Consider the following 24185-nt stretch of genomic DNA (forward strand, 5'->3'; position numbering starts at 1 on the left):
CCCTATGTCACTACAAAAGACAATTATCTGATCACGTTGTTCTTCCCCCAGCCTTTGATTGGACAGTGAAGGGAGATTGACATTGATAATCTCATCTCTTTGTCACAATGCTCTTTCCTCCTATCAGCATGCTCCTTCCCCTTCTTGTTATGAAGCCAGGCAACATAACAAGTATATACAGTATTATTATTATACAGGATTTATATAGCGCCAACAGTTTGCTCAGCGCTTTACAATATAACGGGAGACGATACAGCAACAATACAAGAGGGATAGGAGGGCCTGATCCTGGGAGCTTACAATCTAGGAGTATATTTATTATTTATTTCAGGTACTTATATTGCGCCATCAATTTACGCAGCACTTTACATATATATTGTACATTCACATCAGTCCCTAACCCTCAAGGGGTGTACAATCTAAGGTCCCCAACTGACATTCATACATACTGGGGCCAATTTAGACAGGAGCCAATGAACCTACCAGCATGTCTAGACAGACATTTTTTTTTCTAAATTTACTATGTTACTTCATACTGTAAACTTTGCTCTCAGCAGCATATTGGAGAGCTGGACCATTGGTCTCACACACACACACACACACACACACACACACACACACACACACACACACACACACACACACGCAGTCCTGAAATCTGAAATGGTCCAACCCTCCCCCTGTACAGAGCTCCAATCAACAATATTGCTCAGGGAGCATGAGTGTTATTGATTGGAGAGACCCCATGCAGGGGAAATGTTGGCCTGCTGTGTGAGAGTAGTGGTCTGGCTCTCCAGCATGCTGCAGGCACAGGGTAGCTTTTTCTCTCTTTTTTAACCACTTCAAGTCCGGACACTTTTACCCCCTTCCTGTCCAGGGCAATTTTCAGCTTTTAGCGCTATCACACTTTGAATGACAATTGCGCGGTCATGCAACACTGTACCCAAATGAATTTTTTACCATTTTTTTGAGACAGATAAAGCTTTATTTTGGTGGTATTTATTCACCACTGGGATTTGTATTTTTTTTGCTATGTAAATGAAGAGTCCAAAAATTTTGAAAAAAAGTGTTTTAATAAAATTTTGCAAATAAATAATATTTCATCATAAATCTTAGCCAAAATTTATTCCGTTATCTTTTTAGTAAAAAAAAAAAAATATCCAAAATTAGTTTATAACCAAAAATTAAAATTTTTAAACATTTTTTTTTACATTTTTATATTATTTTTTTTTTTTTTTACATACTGTCACCCCAGCAGTGCAGTGTCACCATGGTGACACTGTACTACTTGTGGGGGGTGATGAAGATTTTTTTTTTTTTTTTTTTTTTTACACTGATTGCTTTTACATCCTATATAGGTGTAAAAGCAATCATTTCTCTTTCTCTCTGTCTGCATTCTTGCACTCATTGAGAAGTACTGAGTGAGCTGTGATTGGTCACAGCTTGTCACATAGTACAAGGCTTTTGTGAATAGCCTTGTACCATGTGACCTCTGTGATCATTCACAGATTTCACACGTAGTAAGCAATGTCACAAGTGACATCTTGCTTACTACTTTGCATGTGATCACTGATTGGCCAATCAGTGATCACATGATCGGGACCTCGTACAGAGGTCCCGTCCGACAATCGGTGTTTCACTAGGTCCAGAGGACACAGCGGGCACCGGATCGCGGTGCTGCGCACTCCCAGGGAGCGCGCACAAGCAGGGTGCGGGGAGGCGGTTTATAAATGACCACCCGACCCTGCAGTGCCACTGTCCGTCCGTTTATATGCAACGGCCGGTTGGGAAGTGGTTAATTATTGCAAGAGATGTCAAAAGTACAGAAAAAACATGACTTTACAAAAATTTGCACATATGAATCATTGTGCTTCAGCACAGCAGGTAACACAGGCAGTTAGAAGTGGCAATATGGCCCATAGCTAGTAGTTGAATACATTTTTTATTAACAGCAGGAGAGGCCTGGAGATGAGAGGACCAATCCTCTTCCCAATCCTTCAGGTTTGGACAAAGGGCCTGTCAGCATGCCTTGGCAGGGATTGGTGTACCACATATTTTAATATTCAGAAAGTGAGAGTGAAGAGCGGACACAGGGCAGCTTTACACAAAACCATAGTAGATACAAAATGCAGCCTGAATACATAGCAAACAAAATGCAGCCTGAATACATAGCAAATAAAAACCGGAGGCTTTAGCGCCTCTCATCTTGTGCCTGCCAACATGTATTCCTAGGACATCAAAGTTCATCAGTAATGTATTCTGATACTGTAATACAACGCACGCACGTTACCTTTTCCACACTCTGCGCACAGATACTCGCGGATGTTATCATGGACTCTCATGTGTTCTTTCAACATGTCCTTCCTGGCAAATGACTTGCCGCACTGTTCACACCCGTGGCTTTTTACCCCTGGAGGAAATGTAAGCAGCTGTTAATGAACAGATATGTATTTCTACTTTACAGGACAGGATATTTTACTATGTAAATCATTTCTGAGACCACAGACATTACCATGGCATGGCTGCAGTTGGAGGACAATACCTGAGTGAATAAGTTTGTGTCTCTCCAGGTTTCCTATACTGTTGAAAATCCGGCCACAAACTTCACACGGATGTATGTATCTGCAGGAAAACATGACAAGCACATACAATATCAGCACACAGCAAGTTACACAAAATGTGCTGTACAATACCAATAGACAGCAGCATTAACCACCTCCCACCCGCCATACAGTAATATGACGGACGCAAAGTGGTTCTCTGGTTCTGGGAGGACGTCATATGACGTCCTCCCATTCTCACTGCGCATGCACGGCTCCCGGAGCTCGGCGATGCACTGTGTCCTTTGGACACAGCGGTTCACCAATCCACGGAAAGAGCCGAAGATGTCGGCTCGGTCATGTGATCAGCTGTGTCCAATCACAGCTGATCACATGTAAACAGGGCAATGCCGGTTATCGGCATTTCTCTCCTCACGAGCTGTCACGCTGACAGAGGAGAGGAGAGCCAGTAATCGGCATTCCTCAGAGGGGACATGTACACGGCTCATCAGGGCACTGATGATCAGTGTGCCCTGATGATCTGTGTAGCCCCAGCAGCGCCACCTGTCAGTGTCAGCTCTCAGTGCTCATCCATGCCACCTGCCAGTGCCACATCAATGCCCATCTGAGCTGCCAGTCAGTGCCACCTATCAGTTCTGCCAGTCAGTGCCACCTATCAGTTCTGCCAGTCAGTGCCACCTATCAGTGCGCATCAGTGCTGCCTAACAGTGCCACCCAACAGTGCCATATATGAGTGCTGCCTTTGCAGTGCCCATGAGTGATGCCTGTCATTGCCCATCAGTGCCACCTTCCAGTGCCTCATCAGTGCCACCTATCAGTGCCCATCACTGCAGCCTCATTAGTGCACAGTGAAGAAGAAAAATCACTTATTTACAAAATTTTATAACACAAACTAAGAAAAAAATTTTTTCTTCTTTTCAAAATTTTCAGTGGTTTTTGATTTAAGAAAAAAAAAACCCAGGGGTGATTAAATACCACCAAAATAAAGCTCTGTCACAAAAAAAAAAAAAAAATTTCATATGGGTACAGTGTTGCATGACCGCGCAATTGTCAAAGTGTGACAGCGCTGAAAGCTGAAAATTGGCCTGGGCAGGAAGGGGGTAGAAGTGCCCTGTAGGCGAGGGGTTAAAGTGAACCTGTACTGGGCAAAAACATTTCTAAGGTAACGGTGGTGCAAAAGTTCAGAGCCTTGTGGAATCTGCAGATACCCCAGGTACCCTAAAACCAATCCCTATAGCCTTGTGGAGCACCCTGGATTTCAGGCTTTACATGGGGCCTCAATTTCTGCCAAAGTTTAAATTAAAGTGTGACTATGACAAAAATGACATATAGGGGTAGATTTACTGAGACTGACTACCATGCACAGCTGCACCAGATTCTGAGTGCACCAATCAGCTTCTCACCTCAGCTTGTTCAATTAAGCTCAGCAAAGGGTTGATTCTACAAAGTATTGACTCGGGAGGCAGAATACAAATACACGCCATACTTTTCACATATTTGTAAAACATTTTGAAAACCATTTCTCATTTTCCTTCCACTTCACAATTATGTGCCACTTTGTGTTGGTTGATAACATACTATCCCAATGAAATACATTTACGTTTTTGGTTGTGACATTTCAAGGGGTATGAATACTTTTTCAAGGCACTGAAACTTCATCTTGTTCAGTTCATCTTTGCATAGAAACTAATCCACTTCCAGGTTTTATTGTCAGAGTAGCACCAGTTTTTGCACTTTCCAGTTCTAGTAAATAACCCCCATATGGTATGATGCAATCTGTCAGTAACAAGAACACAGCCAATATTGATTTTCGGAGTCCCTCCATTAAAATTGTTTTATTACTTCTTGTTCCTGGCAGTAGATAGGCTATTTATATACTTCCTGTAACAGGGTGACAACGCTGTTGGTTCTGCTGTGAAATCACTCACTGTTACCCTCTGACACATGTAGTTTTAAATGGACTTTAAGAGACACACAAGTTAAAGCCCAACTCCAACCAAAACTTTTTAAACAACATGTTTTTTTTTTTTATTTGTTCGGAACCCAAAAGGGTTAAAGAGATTCTTAAAAAAAAAAAAAAAAAAAACCACACCACACACAAAATCATGTTATAACTTACCTGCTCTGTGCAATGGTTTTGCACAGAGCAGCCCCGATCCTCCTTTTTGTGTCCCCTGTTGGCGGTCCTTGCTCCTCCCCCCTGACAATTATCTCATTCGCAAGCCTCTTGGTCTGGGGGCTTCCAAGCCTCCCTCGGTGTGTCCATTCACACACGGAGCACATAACAGCTCCATCGCCTCTCTCCTTATTGACTCACTGGCTATGACTGAGTGCCCAGTGGCTCCTGCTGCTGTGTGAGCCATAGAAGAGAGACCCGGGAGAGCCGCTGCTCTCATGCACATCACTGGATCGGGATGGGGCTCAGGCAAGTATAAGGAGGGTGTTGCTGCGCCCAGGTGGTTTTTTTTTTACCTTAATGCATAGAATAGATTAAGGTGAAAAAAAAAAAAAAAAAAAAAAAAAAAAAAAAACACCAACTTGAGCCCTTACAACCACTTTATTTATTTCAGGTACTTATATAGCGCTGTCAATTTACACAGCGCTTTACATATATATTGTACATTCACATCAGTCCCTAACCCTCAGGGGGTGTACAATCTAAGGTCCCTAACTCACATTCATACATACACATACTAGGGACAATTTAGACAGGAGCCAGTTAACCTACCAGCATGTCTTTGGAGTGTGGGAGGAAACCGGAGTACCCGGAGAAAACCCAAGCAGGCACAGGGAGAACATGCAAACTCCTGGCAGGTGGTGCCGTGGTTGGGATTCGAACCAACAACCCTAGTACTGCCAGGCGGAAGTGCTAACCATTTAGTCAATGTGCTGCCCACTTTACCTGTGCAATATGGTTTCTCCATATTACTGCCTTTAATATTAGTTGCTCCATTATTCCCTCTGGTTGTGTATGAACCATCTGCAGTGATCTCTGACATGAGACTGTGATAAGGAACCATCATAGAGACACACACACACACTGTTCAGTGCAGGACACTTACTTTTGCACCTCTGGATCAGGCAGGTTCTCACGGTGAATGACCATGTGTGCGTGGTATGTGGCTTTGAGGGCGAACCGGCGGTGACAGATGCTGCAGTTGTACCCATTCTCAGCATGGACATCCATAATGTGCTTCAAGTATTCTTTCCCTCGAGCAAAGGAGATCTAAGAAAAGAACATTTAAAGTTAGATTTCACAGTTATCATTGATCACAGTTTCCACTTCTCTATCTGAACTACAGTATACATCCTCCTGTGTGCTGGAGGTGTTTTGTGGTCCCAGCAGACTTCTTGTCCTAGGGTGACAGCACTGCTTCTTTATAGATACAGGAAAGTTAGTGAGTGTTGTCAGCCTAGGACAGGAAGTGTTACGGTCAGGATCAGCAGGTGAAAAAGGGAAAAATAGCCTGAAGAAAGACCCAAAAACACACGAATGCAGCCACCACATCCAAGGACGGGTAAGCTGCAACATACACAATTATTGTTCTTGGATTTGGATACACTTGACACCCAATTGGTGGCTTTAGGAAAAATGAAACTGTTCTCAGGGTTGGCACCAATAAAAGAGGAGCTCGTTTTCTACAGAAAAAGCATATGGCAATTCAGCTGCTTATATTGATGCATATAATTACCTGTTTTACATGGTATTTTCACTTTCTGCAGCTCTCGCTCATTTTTCTGATCACCATTATTTTTAAATGTCTATGTTTGTGACAAGTTTACTGTTACCATTTATAACTATACAGTGGGGATCGAAAGTTTGGACACCCCAGCTACAAATTTGTATTAATGTGCATAAAGAAGCCAAGGAAAGATGGAAAAATCTCCAAAAGGCATCAAATTACAGATTAGACATTCTTATAATATGTCAACAAAAGTTAGATTTTATTTCCATCATTTACACTTTCAAAATAACAGAAAACAAAAAAATGGCGTCTGCAAAAGTTTGGGCACCCTGCTGAGTTAATATCTTGTACTGCCCCCTTTGGCAAGTATCACAGCTTGTAAACGCTTTTTGTAGCCAGCCAAGAGTCTTTCAATTCTTGTTTGAGGTATCTTTGCCCATTCTTCCTTACAAAAGTCTTCCAGTTCTTTGAGATTTCTGAGCTGTCTGTCACGCACTGCTCTTTTAAGGTCTATCCATAGATTTTCAATTATGTTGAGGTCAGGAGATTGTGAAGGCCATGGCAAAACCTTCAGTTTACGCATCTTGATGTAATCCCCCGTGGATTTCGAGGTGTGTTTAGGATCATTAACCATTTGTAGAAGCCATCCTCTCTTTAACTTCAGCTTTTTCACAGATGGCATCAAGTTACCATCCAAAATTTGCTGAAATTTTATTGAATCCATTTTTCCTTCTACTCATGAGATGTCCCCTGTGCCACTGGCTGCAACACAACCCCAAAGCATGATTGATCCAACCCCATGCTTAACAGTTGGACAGAGGTTCTTTTCATTAAATTCTGTGCCCCTTCTTCTCCAAACGTACCTTTGCTCATTCCGGCCAAAAAGTTCAATTTTAACCTCATCGGTCCACAGAACTGGTTTCCAAAATGCATCAGGCTTGTCTATATGTTCATTTGCAAAGTTCAAACGATGATTTTTGTGGTGAGGACATAGAAGAGGTTTTCTTCTGATGACTCTTCCATGAAGACCATATTTGTACAAGTATCTCTTTATAGTGGAATAGTGTACCACAACTCCAGTGTCTGCCAGATCTTTCTGGAGAGATCGTGCAGTCAAACGTGGGTTTTGAATTGTTTTTCTCACAATCCTGCGAGCTGTTCTGTCTGATATTTTTCTTGGTCTTCCAGATCTTGCTTTAACTTCCACTGTTCCTGATGACTGCCATTTCTTAATTACATTCCGAACAGAGGATATTGATAGCAAGCGTTTTCAGATGTCAATATCCTCTTTGGGGTTGTGTTGCAGCCAGTGGCTATATAAATGAAAAAGTCCAAAACTTTTGAAAAAAAAAAAGTGTTTTTCTTATAAAATTTTGCTAATAAATCTTTCTTCATAAACCTTGGCCAAAATGTATTCAGTTATCTTTAAGAAAAAAAAACCCAAAAACACCCCAAATTAGTTGATAACCAAAAATTATAATGTTTCAAAACTTTTACATTTATTTTTTTTCAGATTAGGTTTTTTTTAAACATACGGTCACCCTAGCAGTACAGTGTCACCATAGTGACACTGTACTACTTGTGGGGGGGGGGGGGGGGGGGGGTGAGGAAGATTAAGGAAGATTATTATTATTATTTTTTTTTTTTCAAACACCGATTGCTTTTACACCCATAAAGGCTGTAAAAGCAATCATTTCTCCGCCTCTCTGGCTGCATTCTTGCAGCCATTGAGAAATACTGTGTGAGCTGTGATTGGTCACAGCTTGTCACATGGTACAAGGCTGTGGTGAATAGCCTTGTACCATGTGACCTCTGTGATCATTCAGATTTCAAAACGTAGTAAGCAATGTCAGAAGCTTACATCTTGCTTACTCCTATTCATGTGATCACCGATTGGCCAATCAGTGATCACATGATCGGGACCTCACACAGAGGTCCCGTACAGTGATCGGTGTTCTGCTCTGTCCTCTGGACACAGCCGGCACCGGGTCGCAGTGCCGCACGCTCCCACGGAGCACACACAATTCAAAATGGTGGGCGCAGTTTATGAATGGCAACCCGCCCCTGTACTGCCACCGTCCAGCCGTTTATATACATGGGCCGGACGGGAGGTGGTTAACAGAACTGCCATACAGAATTCACATTTAACCTATTGAACGTGTTCTGTAGTTGTCCCTACCTGGCACCTCTTGCAGGCATACTTGTGGGGCTCGGAGTCAACGCTGCCATCGGAGTTGTCATCGTTGTCTTCTGAGGAAATGCCAATCTTCCTAATAAACTCCTCTCTCTGCTGATCATTCATCAAGGCAATGTCCTAAATACACACAACATGTATAAGAACCACTCATACCTGACCTTGACCCCCATGGCCTGGGGACTGCTACAAAATGTGTACCTTGAAATGGATGTGGATATGGTCTCGGAGGACGTCCACTCGAAAGAATTTGCGGCCACAGATTTCACAAGTGTATTTCTTGTCTCCATGAGTGAGCAGATGTTTGTTCATATTACTGCGACAGGAGAACATCTGTAGAGAGAACACACAGCACAATTCTTACATGCTCTACCCTATGGGATGACACGTAGATGTAAAGTGTGGCTACCTAGCACAGTCTTCATTATTTATATTAATACAAGTCTCAGACTAACTGTTGCACACAAGCTGTACACTCAGACATAGTATGTGATACTTTGTTCATGTGATTGTCACCTTCAAGTTCATCATCTATTACTCTACCAGAGCAACAGGAACGCAAGGACTACATCCCCCAGACGAAGCTATGTTTTCCCTGTGGCGCAACGCATTGGGGAGGGGCAGTGACGTCACCACGTATCGGATCATCATTACGGCGAGTACTGACAGAGTGTGATAACACTCCTACGAGGATGATCCTCACCGCATTCTGCGGTTTAAATTACAATACAGGCGTGTTTACTGTTTAAACAATGTGAGTGCATTATGGGAGCACATTAAAGAGTGTTTTTATTTACCTTGGATAAGGCACCATATCTTTATTCCTTTTTTCCTATGGGTCATATGAGGATACATTGAGCATTGGAGTGAGGAGAGGCTCTAGGGAGGGAGAATTCCTTATACCTATACAGGCTCAGAAAAGAAGCCGCATGTTTCCAGCTACACAACCATAAGCTGCTTGAAAGGAGAGTATATTATCATCTTTTCCCTGCTGAACGTCAAAAAAACTTTTTTGCACATTTTCTTCTGTTGAACTTCATATATATATATATATATATATATATATATATATATATATATATATATATATATATATATATATTTTAAATTTTATTTTCTATTTCAATTTTTATATATATATATATATATATATATATATATATATATAAAAATTGAAATAGAAAATAAAATTTAAAAAATATATATATATATATATATATATATATATATTTATAAATTATTTTTTGTTTTGCACAATTTGCACATTGGACTTTATTTCTAATGAGATATTTATATTGTAAAATTATCACAATTGGATTTATTCACACATTTTTTATTTAGATTTATTTTTTGGTAAAACACTGTGTCAATATAATTTGATTAATTTTAGTAATGCAGTTTATAAGTTGATATTTTCACAGTATATATTAATAATCAGTTGTATTTTAAGCATATAGTATTGGCACGGTAGTATTAGAGAGCGGTAATTATTAATTGTTTTTATATAAGGAACGCAAGTATGTAATGGAAGATCAAAGAGAAGATGCAAAAGGGCATTGCTGAAGCACAGGAGAGAGACATTGGGAGAACAAACACTGTAATCACAATGAATGATGGTCTATAGCAGTGGCAGGCAACTGCAACATCCCAGCTGTGGTGAAACTACAAATCCCATCATGCTTCTGCCTCTGATAATCATGCCTGTGGCTGTCAACATTGCAATGCATCATGGGACTTGTAGTTCCACAACAGCTGAGTCATTGAGATTACCTACCCCTGTTTTATACTGTCTTTTCCACACTCAGCCTGGATGAGTTAAGTGTATGTCATGGCCGTTCTTGTGAGAATTCCTCCCTGGGTTGCACAGAATTAGCTGGAACAACAATCAAGTGTTTAAACACTCCTGTCCTGAAGTATGGAGGTCCTAGGTTCAAAGTGAACCTGTGCTAAATTTTAGATTAAAAAAAAAAAAAAGAAAAAAAGCAGCCATCTTTGTGGCCCACATTTAGGTTGGACTATTTCCTTTATTAGAAAAGCCTCTTATGCACCCCACCTTGATTTAGTTTTACTTTGCTACAGTCATACTTGACCTTTAAACTGCCATTTCCCTTTGCAATGAGAATGCCCTTACTGGCTACTGAGGCTTGCACACTATACATGGGTTGGATTAGCAGGGCTAATTCACAGTAGTGGTTGTGGGCAGTAAAACCCTGTGGTCGAGCTGTGCTTTTACTGCCTGCACCCCAACTGCTACCCCCTTTGGCTGCAGAGGCAGCGGCGAACACATATTGCGACTGTAGCAGGAACTATATCTCTCTTGTTGTAGCGTGGGTTTCAAGGGGTTAAAGCAGGCAGCGAGGAGGTGATACAGTGCCTCTTCACTGCCTGTCAAATTCTCTCTGAAGAGCGATCTGAACACGGAACACTCCTCTGAGAGTAACATTTGTGTGTACGAGACCTGTATTGTTCTCACCGCTTCTGTGGGTTTACATTAGTGGTTCCATTTCCTCACATGGTCCGAAATTACACTGGTAAGAATCTACCCAGTCTGTACTCGACATTTCCAAGTAGCTGATTCTTTTGGCCAACTGGGTTCAAAAAAAAAAAAAAAAAAAAAAAAAAAGCTACAATAAACCCACACACTACAACGAACCCTGGTACCCATAGAATAGCAAAGATGAATGCCAAGTCTGCTGACAGTAATCCTTTGCTCACTATTCATCGTTTCAAAAGCCACAAATAGAATAATAGCTGCCTGGAGTGGACTCCGCATATGCGATTTATTTTTTATCATTATGGAAAAATATTACAGAACACTTTGGACTGCATTGATATTTAGAACACAAAAAGGGGACAGATTTACTAAAACTGGAGCACACAAAATTTGGTGCAGCTGTGCATGGTAGCCAATCTGCATATATAGTACCTTGAAAAAGTATTCATACCCCTTGAAATTTTCCACATTTTGTCATGTTCCAACCAAAAATGAAAAATGTATTTTATTGGGATTTTATGTAATGGACCAACACAAAGTGGCACATAATTGAGGAGTGGAAAAATAAATAACTGGTTTTCAAAGTTCACATTTTTTTGCAAATAAAATATCTGAAAAGTGTGGCGTGCATTTGTACTTGGCCCCCTTTACTCTGATACTCCTAACTAAAACCTAGTGAAACCAATTGCCTTCAGAAGTCACCAATTAGTAAACAGAGTCCCCCTGTGTGTCATTTAATCTCAGTATAAATACAACTGTTCTGTGAAGCCCTCAGATGTTTGTTAGAGAACATTAGTGAACAAACCGCATCATGAAGGCCAAGGAACACACCAGACAGGTCAGGGATAAAGTTGTGAAGAAGTTTAAAGCAGGGTTAGGTTATAAAAAATATCCCAAGCTTTGTACATCTCACAGAGCACTGTTCAATCCATCATCCAAAAATGGAAAGAGTATGGCACAACTGCAAACCTACCAAGACATGGCTGTCCACCTAAACTGACAGGCCGGGCAAGGAGAGCATTCATCAGAGAAGCAGCCAAGAGGCCCATGGGAACTCTGGAGGACCTGCAGAGATCCACAGCTCAGGTGGGAGAATCTGTCCATAGGACAACTATTAGTCGTGCACTCCACAAATCTGGCCTTTATGAGTGACAGGCAAGAAGAAAGCCATATGAAGTTGTTTGCAGTTTGTGAGAAGCCATGTGGGGGACACAGCAAACGTGGAAGAAGGGGCTCTGGTCAGATTAGACCAAAATTGAACTTTTTGGCCTAAAAGCAAAACGCTATGTCTGGCAGTAAACTAACACTGCACATCACCCTGAACACGCCATCCCTACAGTGAAACATGGTGGTGGCAGCATCAAGCTGTGGGGATGCTTTTCTTCAGCAGGGACAGGGAAGCTGGTCAGAGTTGATGGGAAGATGGATGGAGCCAAATACAGGGCAATCTTAGAAGAAAACCTGTTAGAGTCTGCAAAAGACTTGAGATCGGGACGGAGGTTCACCATCCAGCAGGACAACGACCTGAAACATCCAGCCAGAGCTACAATGGAATGGTTTAGATAAAAGCATATTCATGTGTTAGAATGGCCCAGTCACAGTCCAGACCTAAATCCAATGGAGAATCTGTGGCAAGACTTGAAAATTGCTGTTCACAGACACTCTCCATTCAATCTGACAGAGCTTGAGCAATTCTGCAAAGAAGAATGAACAGAAATGTCCCTCTCTAGATGTGCAAAGCTGGTAGAGACATCCCCAAAAAGACTTGCAGCTGGAATTGCAGAGAAAGGGGGTCCTACAAAGTATTGACTCCGGGGGGCTGAATACAAATGCCGCCACACTTGTCACATATTTGTAAAACATTTTGAAAAACATTTCTCATTTTCCTTCCACTTCACAATTATGTGCCACTTTGTGTTGGTTGATCCAATAAAATACATTTACGTTTTGGGCTGTGATATTTCAAGGGGTATGAATACTTTTTCAAGGCACTGTATCTTCAGCTTGTTCAATTAATCTTTGGCAATAAAATCTGGAAGTGGATTGGTTTCTATGTACAGTTAGACCAGATTTTGCACTCTCCAGTTTTAGTAAATAACCCCCAAAGTTTAGATTCCATGTGAACATGTCAAAATACCCTCCCAAGTCACTCCCCGTTGTTAAAGATGAATTCCAGGTATAGGCATTTTGAACATTACTACATTGGGCAGACATTTATTGGGCATTGGAGTGGGTGGAGTGAACACAGGGCAGGGATTAATATAGACTTTGACTACCAGACCCAGGCTGAACATCGGTACCTCAAACGTCTGTCAAAGGATAACAGGGATCAACCTGAAAACTGACGAGATCACGTACTACATGCTTCACTGTAGCACTGTTGCCTTAGAAAGGTTCATGGCCATGTCACGTTCCGTTTTACCAAGCAAACATATTTATATAAAATTGCTAACAAGGACTCACTTTCCCACACACAGGACATGCGGATGGTTCCTTCTTGTACTTTATGGAGTTATCTGTTGCCTGTTGGATGGACTCCCGCTTCACTCGTCTCACACCTGCAGGAGACATCAGTCATCCAGGAAAAAATAAAATAATATTTTATCTGTATTGACATGCTGGAAAACCATATTCATAATTAGACTTTTAGCCCTGGTTCACACCGATGCGACTTGTCAAGCAATTTGACAGTTTCAGATTGCATGACAAATTGCACCCCATTGTTGGCAATGGAACAGTTCAAAATCGGTGCAACTCCGCCTTTGCAGTGACACACCAATTTGAATACAAAACTATTTTTTGCGATTTCAGGTGTGACCTGCATTTACATCTGTGCATGAAGTTGCACTGACATGCAGCTTTGAAAACAAGTAAAGTCGCATGATTGTAAAGTCAGATCCAGCGTGAGCCAGGGCTTATACAGAAATCCAAATCTGAAAGCTTAACATATCTGCAATAGTTTCCAGGTGAAGTAAAAGTTCACGATCACAGTATTCGGATTTATTCAGCTGGTAATGCAACCACAGCCAGATAGCATTTCCTGTCTGCCACCATCATGCTTCAGAGGTCTGACAATGTCACAAGTCTGAGCAGTGGCCTCTCTGCAGAGGTCTGACCCTCTCCTGAGGCAGAGCTACAGCTATCAAATCAGTTAAAGATGAATTTCAGGTATGGATATTTTATACACAGTTGCATTGACCCAACTTGGACCAATGTACTGTAATTATGTATATACCATACTTAGCTGATGCCCCTGGAAGCTGGAAATCACAGAAGTAGACACGGTCACTCCAGAGATCTCCATTTGCTTCTGGGTCCTTGCCGAGTGTCTGACCTGCAGTATTCTGAACACAGGAGGTTGGCCGCTTGGCACACATACCATTCAGGGAGGGCGTTGCATTGAATGAACGAATGCAAAGCGTTCTCTAATTGGATGAGGTGGAGATTGTGATGTCACCACCCTACCTCTTCCCCTTTTCCAGAGAATGCATTGCATTCATTCAGCAAATGCAAAGCATTCTCTGAATGGTGCCTGAGCTGAGACATTCTTAACTAGCAACTACACCATCCTAAACCAGATACAAGCATTGTACAGCACTGCGCATGACTTTACTACCAGAACATATTTTAAATTAAATTATAACAAAAAAAAAAAAAAAGGGAAGAAGAAGAAAGGGTAGCTAGAGAATCAATGTTCTTTCCCCAAATACATGTGAAAGAAAATCTGCCCAGTTTCATAAGAAAATGTATCTTGTTAAGATGCCAATAAATGGTTGATTTGGAGCGCTTAACCACTTGCCACCCCGGTACAGTACATTTACTGTGGTAGGGTATCACGTGCGGGCTCAGTCATGTATATATATGCCTGCTCTGGTCTAAAAGCATACAGCACACACCCCTCCTGTGATCACGGTTACCAGTAACTGGGTATAATGTGAGCGCTATGATTGGTCATAGCGGTCACATGATAATGTAAACAACCTGTCAAGAATTGCTTTCCATTCATGAACAGCTTGATTACTATTGTGATCTGTGATCAGCCCACAGCAATCACCTGGTTCTACCTGAACCATGTGACTAGCTGTAGCCAATCACAACCATAGGCAAGCTGTCCATGAGTGGGAAACCCATTCATCACAGCTAAAGCGATTGCTTTTACAATGATCACCACTGTATAAGCAATAACTATTTAAAAAAAAAAAATACACACACACACCTCTAAACACCCAAGAAGTACAGTAAGAAGTTATGAAAAAAAAAATTGTAAGGATAAAAAAAGTGATTTTTTTTTTTTTTTAACATACTGTCATCAGTCAGTATCCCTGATCACCGCCACACCAGTCATAGGATAATGCTGTACTGCATGGTGACAGTACGTAAAAAAAGCATTTTAAGGGCTTTGAGAAATGAGACATGTCGTCAGTACATCCATATCTCTATAATATATATATATATATTTTATAGAGATATATATATTACACATACACACTTTTTTTTTTATTATTATTATTCTTCATGCAGTGCCTTGAAAAAGTATTCATACCCCTTGAAATTTTTCCATATTTTGTCATGTTACATATGTCTTTTTGGGATTTTTTGTGATAGACCAACACAAAGTGACAAATAATTGTGAAGTGGAATCAAAATCATAAATTGTTTTCAAAATTTTGTACAAATACATACCTGAAAAGTGTGGCGGCATTTGTTGTCTTTGCACATCTAGGAGACACATTTCTGCCCATTCTTCTTTGCAGAATCGCTCAAGCTCTGTCAGATTGGATCGAGAGCATCTGTGAACATCAATTTTCAAGTCTTGCCACAGATTCTCCATTGGATTTAGGTCTGGACTGTGACCGGGCCATTCTAACACATGAATACGCTTTGATCTAAACCATTCCATTGTAGCTCTGGCTGGATGTTTCGAATCATTGTCCTGCTGGAAGGTGAACCTCCGCCCCAGTCTCAAGTCTTTTGCAGACTCTAACAGGATTTTTCTAAGATTGCCCTGTCTTTGGCTCCATCCATCTTCCCATCAACTCTGACCAGCTTCCCTGTCCCTGCTGAAGAAAAGCATCCCCACAACATGATGCTGCCACCACCACGTTTCGCGGTGGGGATGGTGTGTTCAGGGTGATGTGCAGTGTTAGTTTTCCACCACACATAGCATTTTGCTTTTAGGCCAAAAAGTTCAATTTTGTTCTCATCAGACCAGAGCACCTTCTTCCACATATTTGCTGTGTCCCCCACATGGCTTCTCACAAACTGCAAATGGGACTTCTTATGGCTTTCTTTCAACAATGGCTTTCATCTTCCACTCTTCCATAAAGGCCAGATTTGTGGAGTGCACGACTAATAGTTGTCCTGTGGACAGATTCTCCCACCTGAGCTGTGGATCTCTGCAGCTCCTCCAGAGTTCCCATGGGCCTCTTGGCTGCTTCTCTGATGAATGCTCTCCTTGCCCGGCCTGTCAGTTTAGGTGGATGGCCATGTCTTGGTAGGTTTGCAGTTGTGCCATACTCTTTCCATTTTTGGATGATGGATTGAACAGTGCACTGTGGTGTACAAAGCTTGGGATATTTTTTTTTATAACTTAACCCCGCTTTAAACTTCTCCACTTTATCCCTGACCTGTCTGATGTGTTCCTTGGCCTTCAGGATGCTGTTTGTAATTTAATCTCAGTATAAATACATCTGTTCTGTGAAGCCCCCAGAGGTTTGTTAGAGAACATTAGTGAACAAACAGGTGGACTCTACTAATTAGGTGACTTCTAAAGGCACTTGGTTCCACTAGATTTTAGTTAGGAGTATCAGAGTAAAAGGGGGCTGAATACAAATACATGCCACACTTTTCAGATATTTGTAAAAAATTTTGAAAACCATTCATCATTTTCCTTCCACTTCACAATTATGTGCCACTTTGTGTTGGTATAGCATATAAAATCCCAATAAAATACATGGCAAAAATGTGGAAATTTTCAAGGGTGTATGAATACCTTTTTCAAGGCACTGTACACACACCATAGTTTGTAGGCACTATATCTTTCACACAAACAAAATGATATACACTTACTGATTTTTTTTTTTTAACTAAAGACAAGTAGCAGAATACATTTTGGCCTCAATTCATGAAGAAATTCGACTATTTTAACCAAGTAGAAAATTGTTCTCTTTTCCTCAAACTTTTTTTTTTTTCCGTTATATAATAAAATACAGAGTAGTGGTCAAAAAAATTATATAAATTTCGTTTGCGTACAGCGTCAAGTAGCACAGTGCTGAATAGCAAATAATGCCGTTAATGAAGAGGGCAAGACCTTCCGGATCTCAAGTGGTTAATACAGCTGTTAGTTTTTTTTCACTGTAAAGAATGTGTTGCGGAATAGTTCAGTGGATAGGACAACATTAAAGCCTCATTATGGAGTTAACCATTCTTTAGAATTTTAACAGCCTCCATTCTTCTAAAAAGACTTTCAACAACACTTCCGACTGTGTCTTTGGGAATTTGTGCCCATTCAGCCAAAAGAACATTTGCGAGCTCTCGTATGGATGTTGGATGAGGAGGCCTGGATCAAAATCACCTTCCCAATTCATCCCAAAGATGTTCAGTAGGGTTGAGGTTTGGGCTCTGTTCAGGCCACTGGTGTTCCTCCACACCAATGGCACCAAACCATGTCTTTATAGTGCTAGCTTTGTACACAGGAGCACAGTCATGTTGGAACAGAAAAGGGCCTTCAAACAGTTCATACAAGGCTGGAAGAGCATAAATTGTCCAAAGTGCCTTTGTATGCTCTAGCAATAACAAGACCCTTAACTTGAACTCAATCTAGAGGCATGTCCACATACTTTTGGTCATATAGGTAAGTGTGGTGGTCAGGTGTCCACAAACCAATGGTTAACCATATGGTGTGTACAATTTTGTTTTCCATCTTTGTAAAACATAACCTACCTTCCAGGTGCCTACGTTGATGCTCCAACATGACATCTCTCCTGTAGAAGAGCTTATTACACACCTCACAGGCAAACTTCTTCTCCCCGTGTTTCTTCTTGTGCTTGGACAGGTTGCTGTTGGTGGAAAAGAATCTGTAGCACATTTCACATTGGAAGGACTTGTCGTCTGTGAAAGAAAGGGATAAACCACCAAATAAAGACACTAATTATTTATCTCAGCGATCACCTACACTGCAATGGTATAAAGCAGGCATCTCCCAATTTTCTAAACAAAAAAAAAAAAAAAAGGGACAGTTTATGGTTCTTCAAAGTTTGGTGGGAGTAGAAAATGTCCCATCAACAGTGGGAGCGAACAATACCTTAGGCTTGGTGGTCAGTGGGAGTAAAAAAAAATAAAAAAATTACATAGAAACTATGATCAGTAGGAGAAGGAATAGTGACACATCACTGGTGTCGGTGGAAGGAACCTTGACCCATCGCTGGTGTCGGTGAGAGGGATAGTTCCCCAGGGGCCAAGTAAAGGCAAGCAAAGGGGTTGCAATCTGAAGACCACTAGTACAAAGCATATGAAGGAATGAATGGAGACTGCGCTGTAATTTTCAGAAGAAGCAGAGCCTGGCCCAGGCTTTTGTGAAGCATCTATGCCATGCAGACAAGGGACAGACAAGCATTAAAAAACAAAAACAAAACAAACAAAAACAAAACAAACAAAAACAAAACAAACAAACAAACAATTTTTGGTGAGGTTGTTGGGAAAAGGGGAAGGAGTGGTGGAGTACTAAAAAGTACTGCCTTGCTGTCAAGTCTCTCAAATTTTGTTTGGTTGAAGGATAATTAATTAGGTGAAGTGTGTCCAACACCCACGGCTTCCAGATGCCCACATTAGCTTTGAGATATCGGAAGGGTCACATGACAAGTCATACCAGTTAAGAACTCACTAACCTGTTCTGCAGTTGTGGAATTCCAGGAAGGCCTCTAGCCTGAATGATTTTTCACAGATGGCGCACCGATACCTGTATTCTGCATCACTCTAGGGATGAAGGAGTTATATTATTACAATTATGTAATATCCTTTGTTTAGTAGAACTGTAATACCATGCAATGTAAAGACCTCTGCGCACAAGATTAATAGAATAATATACTTTTAAACTGAACCTAAGCCCAATTCACACCATACGTGCAGGTAAACTGATGGAAACTGATGCACAGATTTCACTTGCAGAGACATCACTTTTCATTTGAGCCTCAATGAGTTTTATACACGTTGCAAATTCCTGTGCAGAAAAAAAAAAAATAAAAATCTGCATAGGATACAGTTGTGGAAGTGTGAACAGGGCACAGAGGACAATTGATTTTGTTGTGCCCTTGCAGAACGCGTGCAGAAAAACTGAAGTCTCTGCACCATGGTGTGAACTAGCCCACAGACACGAGCGCCTACTTCAAGCTGAAGATAGGTGGAGGGGTCTTTGTCTGTTGGTCATCATTTACCACCCTTGCAGAGTCTGCCACCTTCTTTAGCTCATAGTAAGTGCTAGCCCCAACAGAGAGTGATGGGTATGTAAACACTGCAGCTTAAAAAGATAGTAAAAGTGTCTTCTGCAAGTCTGCAAATATCAGTCTCTATTTCGGTCAATCAATCTGGAATAAGACCATACATATCCTTTAAAAGAGACCCTGTCACTTTGCCCATTCAAGACAAAGTGACAGGGTACATGAACACTTCAGGGAGTGTGGGATGCCTGAACCACGTTCCCCCCCTTACCCTGTCCCCAATCCTTGTCATACGCTGGTTCAATCCTCTAAGCCCTTTCATCATTACAGGACAACAGTGACACAGGGGTTGGAGGATTGAACCTCAAGCATCTGATATTCCTGAAAGTGAAGAGTCTAATGGGAAACTTCAGCACTTGCATGGATAGGAGGTAGAGAACATCGGCTGCCAGGGACCTTTCATCGGGATATTGTATGCAAAGAAATATGGTCATAACTATTCCCCCCCCCATTTTGAATAGAGCAAGGGAGGGTTATAACCCGTGTCTGATCTCCCCCCCATCTGCATCACATTATGTAAATTCTCCTTCCCTTCCTGTCCCATAGCCAAACAGGAAGTGAGAGGAAACCCCTGCAAATTAAGGGACTTCCTCAGGGACCTCATCCCATTTCCCCTTTATTACTTTTCTGGGAACACATCCCCACATTTGGGATTTTCTTTTACTTTCAATGGTGATGGTAAACAGGACAAAGAGGGTGAATTTCCCTAATGGGGACACAGACCACAATAAAAACAGAAAGGTGTTATAATCCCTTTCCACTCTAGCCAAAGCTATTAAACAAAGAAAAAAAATTGCCTTTAGGTATACTTTAACCACTTCCCTACCACCCTATAGTAGAACTACTGCTACAGGGCTACAGAGCTGCGCAAAATCACATATATTTACATACATGTGATTTGCATTTCCAGGTAGGGCTAGGCATGTCAATCACTGGGTCCTGGCCGGAGATTCCCCGATGGCACCCGGTGATCGGCGTGCAAAGCTGACAGGGTAGAAATCTGAACACTTCTGGGAGTGCCTCTGACAGGTCTCTCTCCTGCCAGCAAGGACATCTGCTAAGCAGAGAAATACAAAAACAGCGTGTCTCAAAAGGTAAAGCAGCGCACAGTTAACCCTTTGACTGCCCAAGTTAACTCCTTCCTGCCCAGTGTTATTAGTACAGTGTCAGTGCTTTTTATTAGCACTGATCACTGTATTAGTTTCACTGGGGATGTCAGTGGTAGTCAGTTCCAACCCAGTGTGAGAATGCCCGCCGCAGTCCTGCTATAAGTTTCTGATCGCTGCCATTAGTAGTAAAAAAAAAAAAAAATTCTATACGTGTATATATCTATCTATCTATCTATCTATCTATCTATATCTGTCTATCTATCTATATCTGTCTATCTATCTATCTCTGTCTATCTATATCTATCTATCTATCTATCTATCTATATCTGTCTATCTATCTATCTCTGTCTATCTATATCTATCTATCTATCTATCTATCTATCTATCTCTGTCTATCTATATCTATCTATCTATCTATCTATCTATATCTCTCTATCTCTCTATCTATCTATCTATCTATATCTCTCTATCTATCTATCTATCTATCTATATCTCTCTATCTATCTATCTATATCTGTCTATCTATCTATCTCTGTCTATCTATCTATCTCTGTCTATCTATATATCTATCTATCTATCTATCTATCTATATCTCTCTATCTATCTATCTATCTATCTATCTATCTATCTATCTCTGTCTATCTATATCTCTCTATCTATCTATCTATCTATCTATCTATCTATCTATCTATCTATCTATCTATCTATCTATCTATCTATCTATCTATCTATCGTCCTGTTTCTGGGATAGCTGTTGCAAGGCCTCAGAGGTGTGCCGTAAAGGGTGGAGAGTATCCTCTGCTTGACTGATACAGGCCTCAATCAAAATTAAAAAGACAGCATGTCTAGAATCTGCACTATACAGATCTCTATAGAACACAGGTCCCCCATGCCCCTCCAGAGCATTCATAATATCAGATCTTCCACCAATTTCCCTCCGTAAATACGACCACTCACCTCATTCTTGCTGTGCTTGTAGGACACGTGTTGTTTCAGACTTTCCTTACGGCTGAACAGTTTAGAACATTCTTCACATTTGAACAGCTTGTCACCTGGAGGAGAAGAAAACAGCGCCCACTAAATTTTCAGCACCACAGTAAGTAGCTGCATGATTGTTACTCCGGAGATTTCCAAGATCTAAACCTAGTCTTTGTACTTGTATGTACGTATATTTGCAGTATTAGGTGTCTGTAGATGTCAGGTGAGAACACTTACAACTCAATTGTTTTATCCACATCATTTGATCTAATTTTTTTTTCTAAAATTACAAAGAAAAGTATACAAATCATTAAAGCTGAACTTCAGGTGTACAGTCTTTCACAGTTGTATAGGCTCCTCTCCTGTACTGAAATTACAGACACTGAACTCCTCACAGTGTGCATTAGAAGCTGCAGCAAGTTAGACAGAGCTTGCCTCATTTCCTGGATGGTAGATCTCTGACATCATCTAGTGCTTTCCTCCCCATCCTGTTTCTGGCCCTCCCTTTCTTCCATTGGGTTTAACTTCTTTCAATCATGGAGGCTCAGCATCACATATGGGCATTATTTAGGGTGGGCTACATGCAAATACAGTCCATCTAGGAATGTATTTTCTTCCAAACCAATGTCCACCCATCAAGGAATTTTTATATTTGCATTAACACCCCTCCTGCAAGAGCCAGCCCACTGCTTGCATCAGAGCCGAGCACTCTTGAGAGAAGGGAGGCATGTCTTCAGAAGCTATGTACATGGCCCCTCCCACCAGCCATGATCTACCTGACTTGCATAGTGAAGCACAGATATCTAGTGATGTGGTCACTGGGTCCATAAAAAAAGGTATGCAGTGTAAATGGAAATCGTATGTACTCTCCAGCGCCTGAGGATATGCACAGCCAAAATAGAAGCCAAGGGTACCAGGACAGCGACAACCAAAAGGAAATGCTTCAGGGGTGCAGCCCTCCTCAGACGGGGAAATCAGCCACTGGATAGAGAGAAAACAGGTGGCGCACACACCTAGTGCATTATCCAAGGTTTATTGTAGGAGCGAAAGAATAATAAAAACATACTCACAGACGAAGCACGTATCTAAAAAGCATAGAAAAATTACAATGGCCACAACTGCAGTCAAGGTGTTCTCACTGTCAGTGCGGTCAAATGCTGACGCGTTTCGGGGATGAATCCCTTTTCTCAGAGCTGATGACCAACAGACGATGCCTGTTGAGGCATCAACAGCGAGGCTCTTACTTTCCATTCATCATACATCAGCATCAGAGGTTGGTCATCAGCTCTGAGGAAAGGGATTTGTCCCCGAAACGCGTCAAAAATTTGACCGCACTGACAGTGAGAACACCTTGACTGCAGTTGTGGCCATTGTCATTTTTCTATGCTTTTTAGATACATGCTTCGTCTGTGAGTATGTTTTTATTATTCTTTCACTCCTAGTGTAAATGGAAAGGCTTTATTTAAAGTGATATTACAAAAGGTTTTGTTTAAAATAACAAAAACATGTCATACTTACCTGCTCTGTGTAATGGTTTTGCACAGAGCAGCCCCAATCCTCTTCTCAAGTCCCCTGCCGGCGCTCCAGACCTCTACTCCCTGATGAGTGCCCCTTGCTCTGGGGGCACACGTGCATGCTTGCTCCCGAGCCGCCTCAGCGTGTCTATGGAGGCACACAGAGCGTGGGTCGGCCCCACCCCTGCTCCCTCCTCACTGGCTGTGACTGACAGCAGCAAGAGCAAATGGCTCCTGCTGCTGTGTCTCAGCAAATGAGGCAGAGACCTGGGAGAGCACTCATGTACAGAGCTGGATTGCAATTGGGCTCAGTACAAGGAGGAGCTGCACACTGAAGGTTTGTTGCCTTCATGCATCGGATGCATGTAGGGGGAAAAAAAAAAAAAAAAACGGTCAGGCTTTAGAAGCACTTTGAAAATATTACTAGCATGTTGATAACTATAAGAACCAGGGAAGGCAAACAAAGATCCAGGAAAGGCAAACAAAGAAGAACCAGGGAAGGCAAAACCGCTTTAAAGCTGAAGTTTAGGTATGAAGTTTATAGCACAACTTGGACGAATATATTTTTTTATATATATGTGACATCACTGGTTTTCTTGTTTTCATAAGAGGTAATATTTCCACTATCCCGCTAGACAAGCGAGGCATAATTAATATGCAAGTAAAACAGACAGCTAACATAGCAAACTGAATGTATTATGACCACTTTGGTGAGCAACATGGAGTACCTAGACAACGATGTTTCACCTACCGTGGGATCGGACATGACGGCTAAGGTTGCTGCTATTTCGGAAAACCTTTGAGCAAATGTTGCACTGGAAGACACGTTTGTGATCGCCAAGCTGACGCACAAATTTTCGTCTCATGCTGTGCCGTGTACCAGAAAGCAGCATCCCCCTCTTCAGGGAATTATTCCCCTGATGGAAGGCAAACCTACAAAAAAAATGAGAATGGTCAAAACAGACCCATATCTAGGATGGCGCTTAGTAAGGGGACCCCCTGGTCTGAAGCTGCTGTATAGAAATATTGATTTGGAGCGGTTGAAAAGATCATCATATGAGTTCATTTTTAGTTTTCAAAACAATCTTACAAAAAGGGCAATATCATGTATTTTCTGTAGGTGCCTACTGCCAATTATTATTGCAGGGCTTCCC

The 24185-nt window shown here is 41.4% G+C and overlaps 1 protein-coding gene across 3 annotated transcripts in view; it reads right to left on the reverse strand.

The window, feature by feature from the left end:
• Window positions 1-24185, reverse strand: part of PRDM15 (PR/SET domain 15) — a 77392-nt gene that overhangs the window by 14340 nt on the left and 38867 nt on the right. For all 3 annotated transcript variants that reach the window (XM_089691883.1, XM_089691882.1, XM_089691884.1), the window contains exons 10-19: window positions 23783-23964; window positions 21497-21591; window positions 18822-18909; window positions 17878-18045; window positions 13399-13493; window positions 8643-8774; window positions 8427-8561; window positions 5624-5787; window positions 2543-2622; window positions 2291-2410 (exon numbers count right to left, since the gene is read on the reverse strand). In XM_089691883.1, coding sequence (XP_089548009.1) covers window positions 2291-2410; window positions 2543-2622; window positions 5624-5787; window positions 8427-8561; window positions 8643-8774; window positions 13399-13493; window positions 17878-18045; window positions 18822-18909; window positions 21497-21591; window positions 23783-23964 — 1259 coding nt within the window. The remainder of the gene's footprint in view (window positions 1-2290; window positions 2411-2542; window positions 2623-5623; window positions 5788-8426; window positions 8562-8642; window positions 8775-13398; window positions 13494-17877; window positions 18046-18821; window positions 18910-21496; window positions 21592-23782; window positions 23965-24185) is intronic.

Source organism: Staurois parvus, unplaced genomic scaffold (genome assembly GCF_062004578.1).
Source record: "Staurois parvus isolate SC_StPar_1 unplaced genomic scaffold, SC_StPar_1.0 ptg000574l, whole genome shotgun sequence".
NCBI classification, from domain to species: Eukaryota; Metazoa; Chordata; class Amphibia; order Anura; family Ranidae; genus Staurois; species Staurois parvus.